General features: G+C 35.5%; 1 protein-coding gene across 8 annotated transcripts in view; it reads right to left on the bottom strand.

Moving 5' to 3' along the window:
- Positions 1-21,266, bottom strand: part of LOC118189660 (prolyl endopeptidase FAP-like) — a 529,287-nt gene that overhangs the window by 55,823 nt on the left and 452,198 nt on the right. For all 8 annotated transcript variants that reach the window (XM_085819072.1, XM_085819071.1, XM_085819073.1 and 5 more), the window contains one exon: positions 20,448-20,545. In XM_085819072.1, coding sequence (XP_085675198.1) covers positions 20,448-20,545 — 98 coding nt within the window. The remainder of the gene's footprint in view (positions 1-20,447; positions 20,546-21,266) is intronic.

Here is a 21,266-nt window from a genome sequence, read left to right as displayed (position 1 = left end):
GGACTTCTTCAACAGTTTTAAATTGTAGCTCGCCATCCACTTCTTCACTAAGTTCTTTGGCTTTCTCAAGAATACTTTTGTAATTGATATCGCTTCTATATTCTACAATGAATGTTTTAAGTTACTTATTTCCTTTAAGGCTAGTGTAACACTCAAACCCTTTTCTTGCACTTGTTTGCTGACAGGATTAATTCTGTTAAGCAAATCGTGCCAAACTATCAAAGAACAAACAAATTTATAATCCTTGATTTTGGTACACAGACTTCGTGCTTCATGTTGCACTTCGTTTGAAAAGCATTCATCTTCGGATATTTCAAAGAGAGCATCATAGATTTCTCCTAGTTGATATCTTAAAGGGTCCTAGTTGATATCAAAGAAGGAATTTTACGTCGGCAGTAATCAAAGAACTATGCAAACTACTCGGCATTGACAAAACTCAAACGACGCCATTGCATCCCCAGTCGGACGGCATGGTAGAGAGGTTCAATCGAACCATCCTTAATAACCTCTCATTAGTGGTTTCCAGAAACCAACAGGACTGGGACAAGAAATTACCACTGTTTTTACTGGCTTACCGCAGTGCTGTTCATGAGACTACCGGCTATTCCCCATCACAGATGCTCTTCGGTCGTGACCTTCGTCTGCCTTGTGATCTCTTGTTTGGTCGTCCTTCGGATGCTCCTTCATCGCCTGAGGAATATATTCAAGATCCCCAGGTCCGGTTTAAAGTGATGCACAACTCTGCACGAGAGCGAGTCAACTTGGCGACGGAGAAGATGAAGACCCGATACGACACAAGAGCTACTGAACATCAATTCCACGATGGAGACAAGGTTTGGTTGTGGAATCCGACTCGACAGAAGGGACTATGTCCGAAATTACAGTCATCTTGGGATGGTCCGTGCACAGTCCTAAACGGGCTAAATGACGTCGTGGTTCGGATCCGTAAGTCTTCGAACTCTAGAACTCTAAACCTAAAGTCGTTCGTTACGACAGGTTAGCTCATTACTATGGCCATAGTACGCAATGTAAACAATTCTAAATAGTGTAAGACCATGGTCCTTTTTGTTTCTAAATGTGTATTTAGTATTTGTTTTGTATTTTGTATTTGATTTGACTTGTATTTAGCCTTTGATTTGTTTAAGTTAGTTATTGCATTTAGTGTTTATGTTGTTTATTGTATTTATGCCACAATTGTAAGTTTGGCTTCCTGTCCAGGGATTGTACTGCCCGGGACGTGCAGTCTTTGGGAAGGAGGCACTGTTACGGATTTGGTATTTAAATAGCTAATGTTAGTTGAATTGTAAATTAAATGGTTTTATTTCCCGCGCAGTGCAGCGCGTGACGAATATTAAAAGAAAGCTAAGTCGGAAAATTGAAAATACAAGAGCGCGTGCATGTAACATTTAATAAATATCTCTTTTTGATTTCGAGAAAGTACTAGGAAATTCTCGCGCGCGATTTTAAAATCATATAAATAGGAGGAAAACCTCTCAATTCGAGAGTTAGTTAGTTTGTTGTTGTTTTCAGAGTTTGTTTAGAAAACTGTTCTTGTTGATTGTAGCAAATTCGCGGATTAGCGTTCTTTAGCTGTTTTGAATTAAGTTCTCTTGAACGTTTGAGTAGTTAAAAGATACTACTGTGATATATTGTGATACTACATGATTATTTGAGGATATTTAATCATATTTGTTGTGACAATAATAAATTTTCTTCATTTTTTATCGGACTTGTGCATTCATTTTGTAATGAACCCGTACGCACGCAGCATTACAATAAAAATAGTTTACCAGTTTATAAAATAAATACACTGACTACCAATAAGTATTTGGACACCTGTGATAGAAAAGAAAAACTAACTTTATTCAAAATCAATAGTTGGTAGAGCCTCTACGAGAGGTAATTACAGCGTGGACCCTCCAGGGTATACTTTCCACAAGTATTTGTATGACAGCTAGTATTATTTTCTTCCACTCGGCTTGGAGAAGACATAGAAGTTCCTTCACCGATTTTGCACGAGTAGTGCACCGCGGAATTCGGCGATGCAACTCGTCCCAGAGGTTCTCGATAGGGTTCAGGTCTGGACTCTGGGCAGGCCAGTCCATTTGATGAACTCCATTGGCACCATACCAAGCCTTCGTTAACGTCGAAACATGACAACTGGCATTGTCACCCTGAAAGTAACAGGGGTCCAACCCGTAAAACTGCCACAACGTAAGAAGCACATTGTCCTCCAAAATAGTGCAGTAGGCATCGGAGTTGAGCTTACCATGAATGGGGACCAAGGGTCCCAGCCCATTCCAGGAGAAACACCCCCAGACCATAATTCCACCTCAGCCGAACTTGACTGTTGTCACAATGCATTCTGGCAGGAGACGTTCTCCAGGTAGACACCAGACCCAGACCCTGCCATCCAAAAGGTAAAGAGTGAACCTTGATTCGTCACTCCAAAGAACCCATTTCCACTGATCTACGGTCCAATTTCGATGTGCTTTTCCCCACATTAACCGAGCAGCACGACCATGAAAACCAAGCAGATGTGCTTCCTTACGGATGGTATTCATTGAAACAATACTCCCGGATGCCTGTTGAAACTCCTCGCGGATGAGGGCTATCGGTTGGGTGTGGTTCTTCCGAATTTCTCTGAACAGCACTCGTCGGTCTCTATCCCACAGTTTCGTTGGTTTGCCGACTCGGGGCACATTCCGACAATCACCGCTCACCTTCCACTTCTTAATCACATTGGCCACTGTCGATATTGGGTACTTCAGATCGCTAGATATGTCCCTTAAGGATTGGCCACATTTGTGATACCCGATAATTATACCTTTCTTGAAATCAGAGAGCTCCGAACCATCTTGCATGCGACTAAAGCCGATGCCGTTTCCTACACGATATATACCGGCGGAGTCCGTGGCGTATCTGGAGACCGCAGATATCATCATTTGCATAGGTGTCCAAATACTTATTGGTAGTCAGTGTATGATCGGTGATGAAAAATATAACAACCTGGCAACTAGGTACCTGCCGTGCTGTACACTTAGTACACCAGTTAGTGTGCTCCTGTTTGCCTTGAGTATCGCTGATTACTTGAACGATGAATGTCTATCGTAGTGTTTAAGGCGTCTTAGGTCAGGTTTCGCTTTTTATCTTGCTTACATTCTTCTGCATGCTTGGACAACTGAAAACTATACATCAGCGTAGGTTTTTAATAACCATGGAATTTAATACTGTGCTATAACTACTATTTCTTTAACTATAGGTAGATTAAAAATCAATAACCAGGATGAGTAAGAAGGAAACGAAAGGCACATATATTTAAATATGATTGTAGGCAAATGGTAATAAGAATATTACAATTAACTTATGTAGTAATTCTTGAATACTTTGTAAAGTTTTGGGGGGAAGAGGGAAAAAACACACTGGTCCGCGAAATTTTTTCGTAAGTTTTACCGGTCAGCGGACCAAAAAAGGTTGAGAAGCACTTCTCTATAGACTTTTGCGTTTTCGTCCATGCAAATCTTGCCCTCCCTTCCAACTCCCATGAAAATATGAAAAGTTGGTGCCTGTGTTCATTCTTACATATGGCAAAACGGCAAATTTTCCCTGATAGAAAGGGTTAATCCGTTTCTCCCTTCCCACCCAAACAGAAATTTTCAAGAAAAAAAAAAGCTGTAGTTCACTGTATACATTTTAAATAAAAATATAATAAAAACGATAAAATAAGGATAAATAGAAATTATATTAAGTAAAATAAAATAAGAACGTACTTCATCAAATGGACTTTTCTTTTCCAATGGTAGTAAGGTTATTGTGCATCGAAAATTTTCTTCGCCAACCACTCAGTGATACTCAGTAAATACGAAAATGGAATGTGTAGATGATACGTGGCTTTCTAGACTAGATGCGCAGAAGGCTCATTGTGAGTAATGAACAACGTCTGAGGGTATTACCTAGATTTAAACTCGCTCACAGCGTGAATTCCCAACTCGAACTTCTTTGTATGATACTATCCCTGAAGATTGACGGATGGGTGACAAGGCATTGATGGATGAGCTGGAGAGGAAAGGTGGGGAAGGGCAACACCTCCTAACACCTTCTGTTACGTGTTGGGAGGGGGTGCGAACTCCCATGGTCCCTGTCCTGTGTAAGCATTCAAGGAATATTTTTCTTCTTCCCCGATAAGTGCACATTCTTTTTCATTAAAAAAAAAGCTCTGTGTCGTTTGCTGGTCGGCGCCCGCCTGCAAAGAAGGCCTTGCGGGCCCGCTTCCGCCGGCCCTGGTCTGACTGATTTATTAGTATAAAAAATCCTCTGATATACATATCTCCAAAATTCACTGAGACTGCATGCTAATTCATCCTTTGTAAGTGAGATTTATCCTCATAATTTTTCTTCATCTGATCTTGAAATCATATCATTTTAAATAAAACATAACTTCTTCTGTGCAACTGAGAGAAAGTATCAAATGAAGCCAAATAGTGAATGCCATAAATAAAATAATTTTCAACAAAGTTAAACTTACTTGAAATATTACATTCTTGAAATATTTATTTAAATTTCACTTTGAAAAATAAGGAAGCATATACTGCATAGCTGCTGCAGATGGATAAAATTTAATTCAGGGCCCTATTTAAGTACTTTTTATTTCCTTTCTAATTTATTTTAATAATTTTTAAAATAAAATCTTTAAAAAAAGGTAAAACTAATTGCGAACACGATTACCAATCAAAGTACTACTTTAACCAACAGATTTTAAGAGCTATAGCAGTCAGATAAAATAAACTATTGTGACTTATAAAATAAGATGTTTTTTTTTTTAGAGAGGCACTTTTTACATATTTTGAAGAGAATTTCTTTCGGTGCAGTAGTCTCTTCAGAAATGAGGATGCCAAAAAGCAATGGCATTAAGTCTGAACTATGCAGAAGGTATTGTTGTCCCACTGATTTCAAATATTGCTGCTGGAGCCATAACAGTAAGTAATAACAGGGCTGACATTATTCTAGAGCAAAAGCCCCTGTTTCTTGACCTTTCTTCCTTGTTGGTGTCTATGCAAATGTATTTTCAGAATATTTTAATATTACTTTACTGTTTACTATTTCTGCTCAGAGATTGACAATATTGACATCCACAGTCACAATGGCTACTCGTAAGTTACTATCACTGATATGGCTCAACCACTAAAATACTGAAGCATGGCCTTTTTCACCAAGATGTGTAAGACATAACATTTCAAATGTTTTATTACTGCTCTCTGCAAATTTAAAACAAAAGATTTTTCTAAGATTTTTCTAGATGTTCTTCAAAATGCTTCCCGATAATGATGATGCCATCTAGGCATAGCACAGGCTTTGTAGGAAATACCTTTCAAAACAGAGTCCATGAGGCATTCAAATGTTGCCGGGGCATTGCAGAGTCCAAACAGCATCACCTTGAACTGCCAAAATCCTTGTCCCATAGTAAATACCATCTTTTCTTGGTCATCAGGCTGTATCTCTACTTGCAAATATCCATTCTTTAGATGAAGCATCGAAAACCACTAGCTTCCATAAAGAGTTTTCAGAATGTCTTCAATTATAGGAAGAGCATAGCTGCCTTTCTTCATAACCTCATTCAATCAGTGATAGTCAATGCAAAATCTGGTTGAATCATCTTTCTTTCTGATGAGGACGATGGGAGATGCCCATGGACCAGCTGAAGGCTTGATGACATCACTTTCTTGCATGTCCTTTATAACCTTTAAAAGACTGGGAAGCTTGGAAAGGTTTCACTTAAAAAGACGGGTAATCCAAATGCATTTCTACCCCCTTTAGATGCCATTGTAAAGGAAAACTACTACTAATTTTGTAACCTTTCCTTTAGGTCGTCTTTGTTAATTTTCAGATAATTGTCGAATGGTGGAATATTAATTTTTGACACTGTGTTTTAATGAAAATTCGCCTTCGCAGCAAATACTTCCTAAGTAAGCCTAAAATAAGTACATAGTCTTATCAGTTTTTATTTGTTTTCAAACCGAATTTAGTTTAGAATTACATGTACTTATTAAAACTTTTAATTAATACTCGAAAATGATGTTTTACTATTTGTTTCTCACATAAATCACCAGTTTGCATTCATTTTGTTACAAGCATTATGTAACAGCTTATATTTATACACTAAATTCCCTTGTATTTTTGCAATATTAATTTTGTTTACCTTTTACATTCATTTTTTCTTTAATTTACTGATTTTCTTCCCATTGTATTGTATTTCATCTTTTCACTACATTATTGTTCATTGTTCATTCTTGTGTTTTTGTCATAAAAGCTTTTTTTAGCATGTTTCATTTTTTTTAATATTCTCCTTTACTATAAAAAAGATTTTATTGATTATATTTTTATTGCATTACATTTCATTTTGCATGTATTATTTGCAATATCAAATACAAAATTACAATAAAAAGGGGGAAACACATTTTGATGACACTGAAAAATTGCTGAAATTCATACTAATATCATAAAATTTCAAGTGGATTTATTAACTTTATTTGTTTATTTATATAGACCCACCAGAGGTCCAGCAGTAAAGCCCATGAACACTAATAGCTAGGTTTGGTTCACATTTCGTTGAACTACCTAGCTGTAAGAGGCATCAAGTGTAACATGAGTACCAATCAATTTCCCTTAAGAAGCCCTCCAGAAAGCCCCTTCTCCCTTGGGTAGATAGCTGTTTGTGCCTTGGTCGTAATTCAAATATTCCAAAGTTTTTTTTATATGCATTAAAAGATTGGAATTATCATTATAATAACCTTATCAAAATATAGATGCTGTTATGCAGGTCACTTCTGCAGGAATTTAGCTTGCATTTTCATTAAGCACAAGAATGTGAGGAATACTAAAATTACAAATGTTATTAAAATAGAATTTCTCATTATTAATTTACGACAGTGACGACAATTTCATTTTTAATTTTAAAAGGTTTACACAGTATCTCGGTAAAATATTAAATAAGTAATTCAGTATCTCGGTAAATGATTAAGTAATTCCATATCTTGGTAAAATATGAAATAATATAAATTCAGTAATATAGATAAAATTAGATAGTATAGAGGAATTAGATCATATGAATATGCAAAATTATGCTAGCGCTGTTTGCCTATATGGAAAAATAACATCATTAAGGATTATATTTATTGTTATTTATTTATTATGTGCTTTGCCATTAGGCACTACATGGAAAGGGAGGGACGCTTCATGGAAGACGTTTTAAAAGAAACTGGCTCGTATACATGTTACACATGGGGGAAACCTCAAAAACTACTATAGCCAGAATTTGAATCCCAGACTGAACTACCAATGTTCAGTGGTTTTTATTGCTCGGCCGCTCATGGGCTTTCTGGAAAAAAAGGACTTTCTGTGTGAAACTGGCCCATATGTTCGTTGTACGTGCGTACGCTTGTGAAGGAAAAAGCAGAAGTTTTATTTAGCTGCAGCAGAGAATCTTTTAATTCGAGCTTTTCAAGAACCATCAGGATATATCAACTTCACTGATGTGCCATTAGGTAATATTCAATTGACCGAAGATATGACCTGACTGTTATCAAAACGAGTACAGTTTCTTATAAGAAAAAAAATTGAAGCAAAAGGATACATATTTATCTATAGTTTAATTATTAATATTAATTTTGATTATCTCTTAGGAAACAAAGAGTAAATGTTAATTTAATGAGTTTTTTTTTTTTTTTTTTTTTTTTTTGAATCTTTGTAAATGCTTTAAAACTATAGAATGCAAAATTTATTTAATACATTTTCCACTTTTTGTTTTCTTGCTTTTTTTGGATTTGCAAATCTTTATAATAAAAGAAATATAGAAAGCAAATACATGAGTAATTATTGCTGATATCATAGAAGGTCCTGACTTTATAAGGGGAATTAGTCTCTTTGCATAAAATCATCAATAATTGGAATATTACTACGTTTCATCTCTTTCATGTTTTTCAATAAAACTTCAATGCTGAACGTTAAAAAATATAAATTAATATACTTGAATTTAAATCTGTGATTTTCAAACACACATAGATATATGGGTACATCTATACATATACACAGTTATCATATATGCATGGCATTTACACATATGTACATGTGTATGCTTTTATCCGCATATGCATATAAAGTCAAAAGTCGTTAATTCGGACACCCATAATCCGGACCTCAAAGTTAAAATCTTTCTGCGCATAGGCGTTTACGTGTGTGTGCAAGACCTTTACGGCTGCGCATATGCGTCTGCGCAAGCGCAGAATACGTTTTCGCGTACGCGTTTAATGTATAACGAACGGTATAAGCTAAAATTATCTAATTATCTATTTCAGTTGATGTTGATGATTGCATTGTTCCTTAATCTTCGAATTGGATCCGGCTTATTATTTTTTGCAGACAGTAAGAGCAATTTTATAAAAGTAAGCTTGAACTTTCAATTATGTCAAATAGAATTTCTGATGCTGGAGCTCCCAAAGGATCTACAAAACGAAAGTATATTTCGATGTCCATCTGTTGGAAAATATAACTTATTGTAAACCTTTTACTGCATCATCTCTCCTCCTTGAAATGTTTATTTAGTTTAGTTCTTATTTTAATGTAATATAGTAGTTACTTCTACTTCTTTTTCTTACTGCCACTGTTTGCATTGAAAATGGACTGTTTCAACCTAATTGAGATGCAAAAACGCAACGTGATGTTACGTCATCTGGAAAGCCGATTCGTGCCGATAGCTGATTGGTTGCCGTGAGATGACGTCATGCCTACTTCTGCTGTAAGTATCTCGCCTCACTCTGGCTCAACCCTTCTAGTTCCTGCTTTTCTGGCACTTGGGTGTGTGGTTTCCAGCCCCTTCAGAAGGATGCATGCAGTCTGGTGAATTGCAAGTAACTATGTTTCAAGACCAATATTGTTTGCTGATAATATGGCTGCTATATGTTTTACAAAATCACCCATTGAAAACTCAAGGACAAAACATACAGATGTGAAACTATTTTTCATTCGTGATCTATTGAACAGGGAAATTTTTGATTTAAAATATGTTCCAAGTAAAGATAATCTGGCTGATCCCATGACAAAACCGCTAACCTGATAAGATTTTGTGGAACAATTTTCTTATGAAATTTGTTTTTGTGTGTATTTAAATTAAGAGTTTTGTTTATTTGAAACTAATGTTATAAGTCATATTATGATGGATATTAGGTAAATGTAAAACTGTATAGTGTAGAATGTTGTATGATTGACCAGGGCCCTGGGTAAAAGTAATGAGTGTGTGATCATATATATGTCTTTGTATTGTTTTGTAACATGTTGGACTTTCTTGCTATGGTAAAATTTTTTGAATAATGGGATAAGATGTTCCCAAAGGAAAATTTTTCTGAATGAAATTGTGATATTTATTTATTCTTGTTTTGAATTTTGTAAAGATACTGGCATTCAGTTTTTATTTCAGGTCGGAGATGATGATGTGGGGGGCATTTGTTGGAAAATATAACTTATTGTAAACCTTTTACTGCATCATCTCTCCTCCTTGAAATGTTTATTTAGTTTAGTTCTTATTTTAATGTAATATAGTAGTTACTTCTACTTCTTTTTCTTACTGCCACTGTTTGCATTGAAAATGGACTGTTTCAACCTAATTGAGATGCAAAAACGAAACGTGATGTTACGTCATCTGGAAAGCCGATTCGTGCCGATATCTGATTGGTTGCCGTGAGATGACGTCATGCCTACTTCTGCTATAAGTATCTCGCGTCGCTCTGGCTCAACCCTTCTAGTTCCTGCTTTCCTGGCACTTGGGTGTGTGGTTTCCAGCCCCTTCAGAAGGATGCATGCAGTCTGGTGAATAAAGTTCCTTGTTTCCTGTTCACAAGATGACTGTTCCTGAATAAAGTTCCTTGGTACCTGTCCACAAGATGATTGTTTCGGAATAAGTTCCTTGGTTCATATCCACAAGATGATTGTTCCAGAATAAATTCCTTGGTTCCAGAGGCTACCATGTGAGTGACTGCCGTGGGCGGCATCCATGTTCTTCAATAAAGGTGGCATTTAAAATACGTGAGCAGCGATTCCTCGTCTTTAACTAAGGTAAACGGAGTTAGGCCAGTTTTGAGTGCTTTCAAGAACTTTGATTTAAATTTCAGGTGTTTTATCGACCATTGATCATGGACTTTTTGAATGTGTAGCCAACTTCATTTTGAGGCCGCTTAATTACTGTTTAGGACATTTTATTTGTATTGAATGCCAGTGTTTTTGGAAACCAGGTAAAAATATTATTTGAGGAATGATGGTTATATTATATTTTTCCTAAGAATCTGATATTGTTGAAATTTATTTTCTGTGTTTTTATTCCTTATTATATTGTTAATAAATTGGTTAAGTTCAAAACCTTTTATTGTCTTCAATGTCTGCACAACATAGTATCTCAGGGAGCTTTTATTGCTACTACTGCTAAATGTTTAATTTTATAAACTTTAAACTTTGCTTTAGCATCATTTTGGTTATGGGCACAGCCCCTGAGTTATTTTTAGTGCAGACTTTTGAAGTTTAAAGTTAATTTAGGACTTAAGAGATTGGGGGGCGGTTTTTGTTAAAATTCAAATATGGCTACTGTTAGTGTCATGCATAATATTGCTAAACTTGATGCGTGTAATTACTTTACATGGTCCAAAGATATGAAGTTTGTCTTAAATGAGAAAAATGCATGGCTTTTGGTTAAAGGTATTGAAAAATGTCCTGATTTAAATGATGTTAAGGGTATTACAAAAGAAATTATTGCCGACTATCAAAATAGAAGTCGATTGACATTATCTTTAATTTATATGAATGTAAGCCCTGAATATAGAAGCTTGATAAGTGAAATTGATGACCCGGTAGTGGCATGGAATACGCTTGCCAAATACTTCCAGCCAGATTATCGGTCTAGACTTAAATTTAAGCCAAATGAAAGTATTAGTTTCTTTTCTTCTAGATTAAAACGCGTAACTGAACAGTTAGCTGATATTAATCAGGCTGTAAGAGATGTATATATATGTTTCCAGTTTCTTAGGTTCCTTCCAGATAAGTTTGATCAAGTAGTTCAGAATGTTTTGAGGTGGCCAGATGAAAAGTTCATTTTTAAAAATGTTGAACTTGAAATACTAGCAGAGGAAACAGATCTTAACTTAAGAGAGATAGGTAGGGAAAATTCCAATAAGACTATAGAAGTTCAAAGTACTCACTGTGAACCCAAATTTAAGCAGATTAAAGGGCTCAATTGTTATAAATGTGGCCATCCAGGTCATATTCAAAAATACTGTAGAATGAAAGGTAATTTTTCCAGATCACCCTCACCTGCTTCTTCTGTTTCCTCAGCTGTATCTAGAAGTAATAAAACATCTCCTAAGTGTAAGAATAAACCCAAGTTGAGTAAAGGTAAAAATAATTCCCATGCTCAGTCCCATTTTATAGCTCAAGCTAATGTTAACAATTTGGAGGAAAATCATGATAGTTGGATATTTGATACTGCTACATTTCATCATTTTTGTAAAAATCGTGAATTGTTTGATACTTTTTCTCCTGTGAAAAATGAGAATATGCTAGTAGCTATTGATGGGGTAACTTTTCCAATTCATGGAAAGGGTACTGTTAAAATGAAATTTGGGGATACGGTTATTTTGCTTAAAGATGTGTTATACTCACCTGAACTGAGACGAAATTTAATATCTGGACCTAAGGTCCATGATCATCAATGGAGTGAGATTTTATGGTAAAAATGGGCAAATTAAAGTTACTGATGATGAAAATGAAACTTTGTACAAAGCTAAGTTGATAGGAAGTAACTATCATGTATTCCTGAAAATAGTGAAAAAGGGGGGGGGCAAATCTGTAAAATTTGAGGCATCCACAGTTCAGCATAACAATAGTGAATTATGGCATGGTTGGTTTGGTCATATAAATTATGGTGTTATTGTCAGGAATAGTAAGAGACATTCGGTTCAAAGTCTTCCTGTTTTAAAGCACTCACCTAGTTTGTTTGTGAACATTGCCAAATCAATAAGCAAAGACGAATCTCCTATAGACCCTTAGAAGGTATTCAAGTAAAGAGGCCGCTTGAAAGGGTTTTTTCTGATATATGGGGACCTATTAACATTCCAGATAGGAATAGTGAACGTTATTTCGTTTCCTTTATTGACGAATATTCTCGTTATGTGGTAGTGTACCCCATTGTGGAGAAAAGTCAGGTGTCTGAAGTATTTGAAAGGCATGTAGCACGTGCGGAAAGATCTTTGAACCTTAGATTGAAATACTTTAGGACTGACAATGGGCGAGAATATGATAATGATCAATTCAGATCATATTGTAATAAAATTGGTGTAAAGCACAAATTTACAGATGTATATACTCCAGAACAGAATGGAGTTTGTGAGAGATTTAATCAGACAGCTCTCAACAATGTACGTGCAATCTTACATGATAGTGGAATGAGTTCCGAATTTTGGTCAGATGCAGTAATGTATTTTGCATATTCATTTAATAGAATTTGTCATAAGGGCCAAGATAGAACCCCATTCGAATTGTACACTAAGCGGAAACCATCAGTATGTCACCTTAAGGCATTTGGAACGATTGCCTATGTGGGAATTCCAAAGGCTAAAAGAAATTCTAAGCTTGATCCAAAGGTAACGAAGGGCCGATTGATTGGGTACAGTGTACGAACAAAAGGGTACAAGATTTGGTTGGAAAATGAGCAAAAGGTAGTAGAAACCCTAAATGCTACTTTTAAAGATTCAATTGGAATGCAGAAAAGTGGCAGTGGAGCTGTACTGGGCACCCTTCCTGATTTGGAATCTGAAGAAAGGGTAGAGTTCCAATCTACTGATACTCCAGTTAGCTATTTTCCTGAAATAGAGGAAAGAACCGATACCAATGTACCTTCTTCTACAATTGGCACTGACACTCAATCTACATTGACACAAGTAACTTGGATTCATAAACCTGTTCCAAAGCCAGACGGCACTCGTACGGATGTGTATTATTTTGAGAGGTCTAATCAAAGACTACGATCACCAAATGATGTAGAAAGGTATTGCACTGAACATAATATTCAGTATGATCCTACCTTGATTTCAAGGGAAGCAATACTATAGTGGTGAAATCGACCCAACTGGCACTCTTTCAACGTCATATACCCGAGATAGGTGACTAGAGGTTTCAATTCCAAACACTTATAACCAGGCAATGAAATCTACAGAAAACCTTAAATGGATAGAGGCAATGGAAGAGGAAATGGCCAACATGCGAAAGTATAAGGTATGGCATCTTGTTCCACTTCCTAAAGACAAGACTCCACTAGGTTGCAGGTGGATTTTCAACATTAAACGTGACGAATTTGGAAACATTGTTCGTTTTAAAGTTCGTTTAGTGGCTCAGGGTTATCGGCAAATTAAATACGATAACTATGATGAAACCTACTCTCCTGTAGTCAACTTTTCAGTAATAAGGGTCTTTTTCTCCCTTTTAGTTGCACACCTTGGATGGGCAAATATACAATGCGACGTAAAAAGTGCCTATCTCTACGCTCCTTTATCAGAGGAAATTTATATGTCCCAACCTCAGGGTTTTGTAGAGCGAGATAAAGAAACTTTTGTGTGTCGTTTAGATAGAGCTTTGTATGGTTTGCATCAGAGTGGGCGATTATGGTACTACGATTTGGATAGAACACTTTGTAACCTAGGGTTTATCAAGTTTGAGTGGTGCAATTGTGTCTATCGTTTTAAAGATTTTGTCATTCTGTTAGTTTATGTTGATGATATAGTAGTGTTTGGGAAAAGTGAAGTTCAGGCCAAAAGGATATTAAAAGTCCTGAGTTCACATTTCGATTTGAAAATTTTGGGTAAAACAAGAAAGCTTCTGGGTGTGGAGTTTGAATATGAGAACAATAGTATTTTAATTCATCAGCAATTATATATAGAAGACAAAGTTGATCGATTTAAGTCTTTTAAAATACAAAGTACTTCCCTTCCAATAGTTAAAGGTGTGAAATACTCAAAGTCTCAAAGTCCCAGTACACAAGAAGAAACGACTGAAATGATGAACTATCCTTATAGAAATGTTTTGGGATGTCTCTCGTTTCTTTGCAATCGTACTCATCCGGATACAGCTTATGCTGTTAATATATTTTCTCAGTTCCATAGCAATCCTGGTAAGTTTCACTGGGAAGGATTACTTAAACTTTTAGGGTACGTTTCCAATACCAGACAGCACAAACTTAAACTTGTATGCAAGGAACTGAAGCTCAATATATATCCAGATTCGGATTTTGCTTCAAGCAGGGGTGATATGGTGTCTATTGGTGGAAATAGCTTTGTTGGAAGAATCACCTGTATCTTGGCGTAAATTTAAAGAAAGGGGAGTGAGTTTGTCTACTATGGAGGCTGAATTTATCTCCATGACTGAATCAGCAAAAGAATTAGTTTGGTTTAGAAATATTTTGGATGAATGCATTCAGTTTAAAATTGCAAGTAACTATGTTTCAAGACCAATATTGTTTGCTGATAATATGGCTGCTATATGTTTTACAAAATCACCCATTGAAAACTCAAGGACAAAACATACAGATGTGAAACTATTTTTCATTCGTGATCTATTGAACAGGGAAATTTTTGATTTAAAATATGTTCCAAGTAAAGATAATCTGGCTGATCCCATGACAAAACCGCTAACCTGATAAGATTTTGTGGAACAATTTTCTTATGAAATTTGTTTTTGTGTGTATTTAAATTAAGAGTTTTGTTTATTTGAAACTAATGTTATAAGTCATATTATGATGGATATTAGGTAAATGTAAAACTGTATAGTGTAGAATGTTGTATGATTGACCAGGGCCCTGGGTAAAAGTAATGAGTGTGTGATCATATATATGTCTTTGTATTGTTTTGTAACATGTTGGACTTTCTTGCTATGGTAAAATTTTTTGAATAATGGGATAAGATGTTCCCAAAGGAAAATTTTTCTGAATGAAATTGTGATATTTATTTATTCTTGTTTTGAATTTTGTAAAGATACTGGCATTCAGTTTTTATTTCAGGTCGGAGATGATGATGTGGGGGGCATTTGTTGGAAAATATAACTTATTGTAAACCTTTTACTGCATCATCTCTCCTCCTTGAAATGTTTATTTAGTTTAGTTCTTATTTTAATGTAATATAGTAGTTACTTCTACTTCTTTTTCTTACTGCCACTGTTTGCATTGAAAATGGACTGTTTCAACCTAATTGAGATGCAAAAACGAAACGTGATGTTACGTCATCTGGAAAGCCGATTCGTGCCGATATCTGATTGGTTGCCGTGAGATGACGTCATGCCTACTTCTGCTATAAGTATCTCGCGTCGCTCTGGCTCAACCCTTCTAGTTCCTGCTTTCCTGGCACTTGGGTGTGTGGTTTCCAGCCCCTTCAGAAGGATGCATGCAGTCTGGTGAATAAAGTTCCTTGTTTCCTGTTCACAAGATGACTGTTCCTGAATAAAGTTCCTTGGTACCTGTCCACAAGATGATTGTTTCGGAATAAGTTCCTTGGTTCATATCCACAAGATGATTGTTCCAGAATAAATTCCTTGGTTCCAGAGGCTACCATGTGAGTGACTGCCGTGGGCGGCATCCATGTTCTTCAATAAAGGTGGCATTTAAAATACGTGAGCAGCGATTCCTCGTCTTTAACTAAGGTAAACGGAGTTAGGCCAGTTTTGAGTGCTTTCAAGAACTTTGATTTAAATTTCAGGTGTTTTATCGACCATTGATCATGGACTTTTTGAATGTGTAGCCAACTTCATTTTGAGGCCGCTTAATTACTGTTTAGGACATTTTATTTGTATTGAATGCCAGTGTTTTTGGAAACCAGGTAAAAATATTATTTGAGGAATGATGGTTATATTATATTTTTCCTAAGAATCTGATATTGTTGAAATTTATTTTCTGTGTTTTTATTCCTTATTATATTGTTAATAAATTGGTTAAGTTCAAAACCTTTTATTGTCTTCAATGTCTGCACAACATAGTATCTCAGGGAGCTTTTATTGCTACTACTGCTAAATGTTTAATTTTATAAACTTTAAACTTTGCTTTAGCATCACCATCAAACAAAAAGTGGAATTGCTACAAAAAATGGATAAAGGCATATCCTTTGTTTATCTAACCGTTCCGAAATCTGTTTATAAATTTCACGCTGCTCTGCGCCCGGGGGGGGGGGGCGTCGCTGCGCGCAATGAACTGGAAGTTGATCTGTCAGCACTATCGTTATCTTCAGGGCAGATGTTTTTATTTTATTCGGCTTATAATTCCTTACTAAATGTAGAATTTCATCTCGATGTACTCCGTCTTTGATATGATTTAAATCAAATTCCTCATCGTTATAAATATCACGAATACAAATCAAATAGTTTTCTGGTTGCAATTTTCTAATTTCGGCTATGCGTAAGGTATGCTTTATGCATGCGCGCGTTGAAAGAAATGTTTAATAAAGTAAACAAATAAATATTAAGCTTCTTTTTTTGTAAATTTTGATACCCTTTAGATCATAATTGCTCATTATTTTATAAATTACGGTTTCATATTTTTAATTTTATAATTTCTGCATGCCATCTTACCAGATTTAAACTGATGATCTATAATCCGGAATCACCAAAGTCCCGACGAGTCCGCATTAAAGACTTTTGACTGTAATATGCATATAGTATCTGTTTGAATGTGCGTGCACAATTAGCTTACATACACGTTACACATTCACGTTTGTGTTGCATATCCACACAATACCTCATCTCCATATGTTATACCATCCGCATATGCATATCAGTATGATTAGGCTACTTATATAGAATTCTAGAGAGCAAGTTGATCATGCGAAACACAGCTGAAAGTTTTGGCCTCAAGGTAATGTTGAAAGAAAATGAAAGGGAGTTTACGAAACCCCATAGGCATGAAGGTCATTGGACAAGTGGCAGGGGAAGGCTTTTGGACAATGATTATCTTTTCACCCTAAATGGGGGAAGGAGAATTTTTCTGGTCGAAATTTCGGGCACAGCTATCCTTTTGAGACTCTGAAACTCTGGCCTCTAAATGTTAAAAGTATTCTTACCTCTTCCTGTTTAGCAATCAACAGACGTCTTGGATGTTGTTAACAATTTACCGACCACTAGCGGTTCAACAGCATACGCACGTCTGACCGGCTACACAGCCTCAGACTCTCCCTGGCACCGGCTGTTTTTCAGTTTAACACAAGTGAGCAATGTACCTCAATACTAAAAATAAAATGCAGATGATATAGCAAATGACAATTGCTTATCACCATGGCTACCGATTGATAGGCTATTTTTAGGTAGCCACAAGAAAAAAGTGATTAATAGGCTATCGGTCGGTAGGCATTGGCGGAAAAAAGCTGATTAATAGGCTATCGGTCGGTAGGCGTTGGCGATAAAAAGCCGATTAATAGGCAATCGGTTGGTAAAGTATTAATTATTGGATGAAACCCAGTATCAATTCTGTGTTGTGTCAAACTGGTTCAAACTACGTCAGAGGATAAGTGGGAAAAAATGTCTTGAAATTCTTGAATGACACATTCAGCAGCACTCCCCTCTTTATCGCTTAGCTATGCATTCTGCAATAACTACAATGTTAGGCTCTCTGAAGAAATGGATGCTGGAGGATTGCTGTTTCGTCTAATGCTGGTTAGTAGAGTACATGCTACAACTTTCCTAATAACTCTCAGCTTATCAGTTACATTGGCGACTGTCACAGGGATAACAGTCCTTGATAGGTCGGCGAGTGCTGAGCACTTCTTTCAGGCTCTTAAAGTCCTTGGGATATTCGATGATGCTGTAATGGAAATTTCTATTTTCAGCTATGCATCAAGAAGTAAAAATTGTGTTCTTGATATTGTCTTGAGCTATGATTCAATGGACATATTTAATTGCTTCATCATTAATTCTGAATAGAGTTATTTCCTTCTGAGGCAGAATGAAGTTAATTATAGTTAAAATCCATGTAAAAATTATATTTCCTTACAAAGTCAATCTGAGTATGCAGGGATCTGTAATATCTGCCACATATGCTGTGTGATGCTTTTCAAATGACGGTATCATTAACTCCTGTATTGATAGTCATGTTGCAGGGAACTCTATTGATATGTTCCATTACTAACACCATCTATTGCAAAAATCTGAATTGCTTTAAAATGGGCTTCTTATTATGTTTCAAACTCTGTTCTGCAAGATGGCCACTGTTTCTTGCATCCTTCCTGGACAGTGGTCTTATTTTTCATGCCCTGTAGCGTTGTGCAGTTTCTTCTTACATGACTTTGTCACTCCTATTCCATCTCAAGACACTGACTTGTCTGGTTAAATCATCTTACACAAGCAGTCACTTAATCCACTGGCTTCTAGACTTAAGCAGCTCTGATTGGGTGGCGGTCTCTACGAGTTGCTTGCTAGGCTGCCTCGAATTTAATGGCATACACTAAAGTGCCTTTTAAATCCTTGACATCCACCATTCACAAAGCTTTTTGTATTTCAGGATCCCAGATGCCATCAATGAAGTGCTGCAGGATTTCCCTTGTTTCTGCCGGGAACTCCAAAAAGGCAAGATGAGACAGCCTCTCAACATCTGTGGTGAGCTCCTGGAGTGTTTCCGAGGGTTGACGAGATTTTAACTGAAGCCTGCTGTAGTCTTTTAAACATTTTTTCTTTAAGCACAGCTCCAATATGCGGACAGAACTTCAAAGTTTAGCCTCTGGCTATCAGGAAGAGTTTAAAAAACATCCAGAGAAGCAGAGAGATGACAGGCCTTAGCTTGGGAATCCCATCCATTCGCTTTCACCACTATAGAAAATTGTATCTTATACACTTGCCAGGAGGTCTTTCCATAATAAGTGGATAGCTTTAGAGAGGGACAAGAATTCATGGATAAAATTTTAAAACCATCAGGATGATTGCTTCCTGCTGTTACTATGTATTTCTTTAAGGTTTCAACTTCTTTGGCTATGGCAAACATTCTTTCGTATATTTGTGTTTTGACAGAAAAAACTTTTTCTTCAATTTATCCATTTTTTTCCCAACTGCATCTATTCTGCCTTCCAAAGCTTCAAATTTGTTTTCTATTATGCAGGTAATTTCTCTTTTGATTTACTCTTGACCTTGAAAGCTTTCATCTCATCTTTAATGGATTATTAACCGGCTTACATCTTTTCTCGACCAGCTTCCATCTTTACTTGAATAGCTTTCCTCTCTCCTTTAACAGATTCTAAGTCAGCTTTCGTCTTTTCCTTAATGGAATCTTGGACAGCTTCCTTCTTTTCGTGAACAACTTTTGTCTCTTTTTTGAATGTGAAAAGGCTGACAGCAGAGTCTCAATTGCTCCTCCATCAGTTCTGTCACTGGCATTCAACCTCATTTCTGACACCAAGACTTTTGTGGGTGTATGGGTTCATAATAGGTGAATACACACAGGTCTGATGATAAGTTACTAAAATTTATTTTATCAAAAGAAACCTCAGAGTTCTGGAACTTTCCACAGAATTACCAGTGCATGTATCCACAATAACACACAGTACAATCAGTAGTTATACTTCAGGCTACTAAGAGTGTTAAACAGAATGCAAGCAAAGCTCATCTAAAAGGCAAAGCTTTCAATACTCTGAAGTTGCTCTGAACTAACAACTCACAGTAACAATAAGGATAAGTAAGTAAGGATGAGTGAGTAAGGATATTGCCTCTGGCTTATATAGTTTTCAGCCGGCCGCCAAGATATTTCTAGTACTTTCTGCTTCTCAAAACTACTGGAAGGCATATTAGTGTTGAATACAGTTACAAATGAAATAAATTACAATTATTCAATTACAATACTATTACGTGATATAGGGACTGGACCAAAATGTCAACAAATGGTCATGAAGTTTGGCGACTTTAGGCAATTTCTCGCCAAATTAACGAGATAACCATTTACTCAATATTAAATAGACTTGCCCCTGTATTCTTACTTTTTCAGCAAGCTTCACTCTTTAAATTTTCATGTTACATTACACAAAAAAAGTACAACAATTTCACATATTATCTCAGTACAATTACCTATCTATGTGCAAAATTCATAACAATGTTAAATATTTTAATACCAGTCATAATTAGTTACAGAATGTTGAGCTTTTTTATCCTATAGCTCATAACAAATTCGTAATATGTAAAATGCTATTGAATATCATCAATATATGTAAACACTGTTATTTAAGATTATTAAAGAGTTTAAAATGCAGATGAACACAAATCAAAAATTGCATGAAATATTTTCTTAAGAGCTGGAAAAAAAAATCTTTCATTATATACAATTGAGCAAAGAGAGTTAGTAATTTAATTTTTTTTATAAAAATGAAATATTAAAAGTTTTAAGGCTAAAAATCGCTACTCACACATCTTTATATTCTTTAGGTGGTTGAACATTAACAGGATCTCTAGGTAAAATCAAGTCAACGACAGAAAGAGCAACAGTAGGATTTGTTTGACCAGCCTATAAATTGAAATTTTTTCTGTCTATTAAATGCTTGTAAATGCAAGAAAAATTTAAACGTTTTCAATTTTTTTACCATTGGTCTATTAAAAACAGCAACTGTTTAACTTGACAAATGAGAACTGTAAACGAGTTTATATATATATTTTTTATTAAATAATAAAAGAGTAGATGGTGAGCTACTTTATATATAAAGGTTTGATAAATTTTTATAAAATAAAATTAAGAAATTGCTGTAGAAAAGATAGTAGATACAATTGACAACAATTTATAAAAGTTAAAATTAATATTGCAATGTCAGTTTTTATAGGCTAATATTACAGGACAAATGAAAAATATAGAAAGAAACATAAATTTAGCACTTGGAAAAAACCATAATGACAGAATGACTTGGTTAATGATGAAAATTAAAAACATTCATCTTGATTTGATATTTTAAACAATCAATCATTGCAGTAAAGATCCAGATAAATGCCTTAATATATTAATCTAATATAGCTGATTTTGACTTCATGCTCAGAAAATAATGAAGTTTTTTTACTATAGTTTGACTACAGAACTATAACTGGATATGAGCATATATTCACACATTTTATGATAAAAATATAAATGGTGTGTTATCACTTGTCATAGTTAAAAAAGACATAAATGAGAAATTTTGATATATTTGGTTTTAAACCTAAATTTCTTCCTACTCAGGAAATATATTCCATTACTCCAA

This window comes from Stegodyphus dumicola, chromosome 6, assembly GCF_044657685.1.
Source record: "Stegodyphus dumicola isolate Sdum_Otavi_A_Nest chromosome 6, ASM4465768v1".
Taxonomy (NCBI): Eukaryota; Metazoa; Arthropoda; class Arachnida; order Araneae; family Eresidae; genus Stegodyphus; species Stegodyphus dumicola.
The sequence above is the reverse complement of the archived record's forward strand: the minus strand, read 5'-3'. Positions and strand labels throughout refer to the sequence as shown.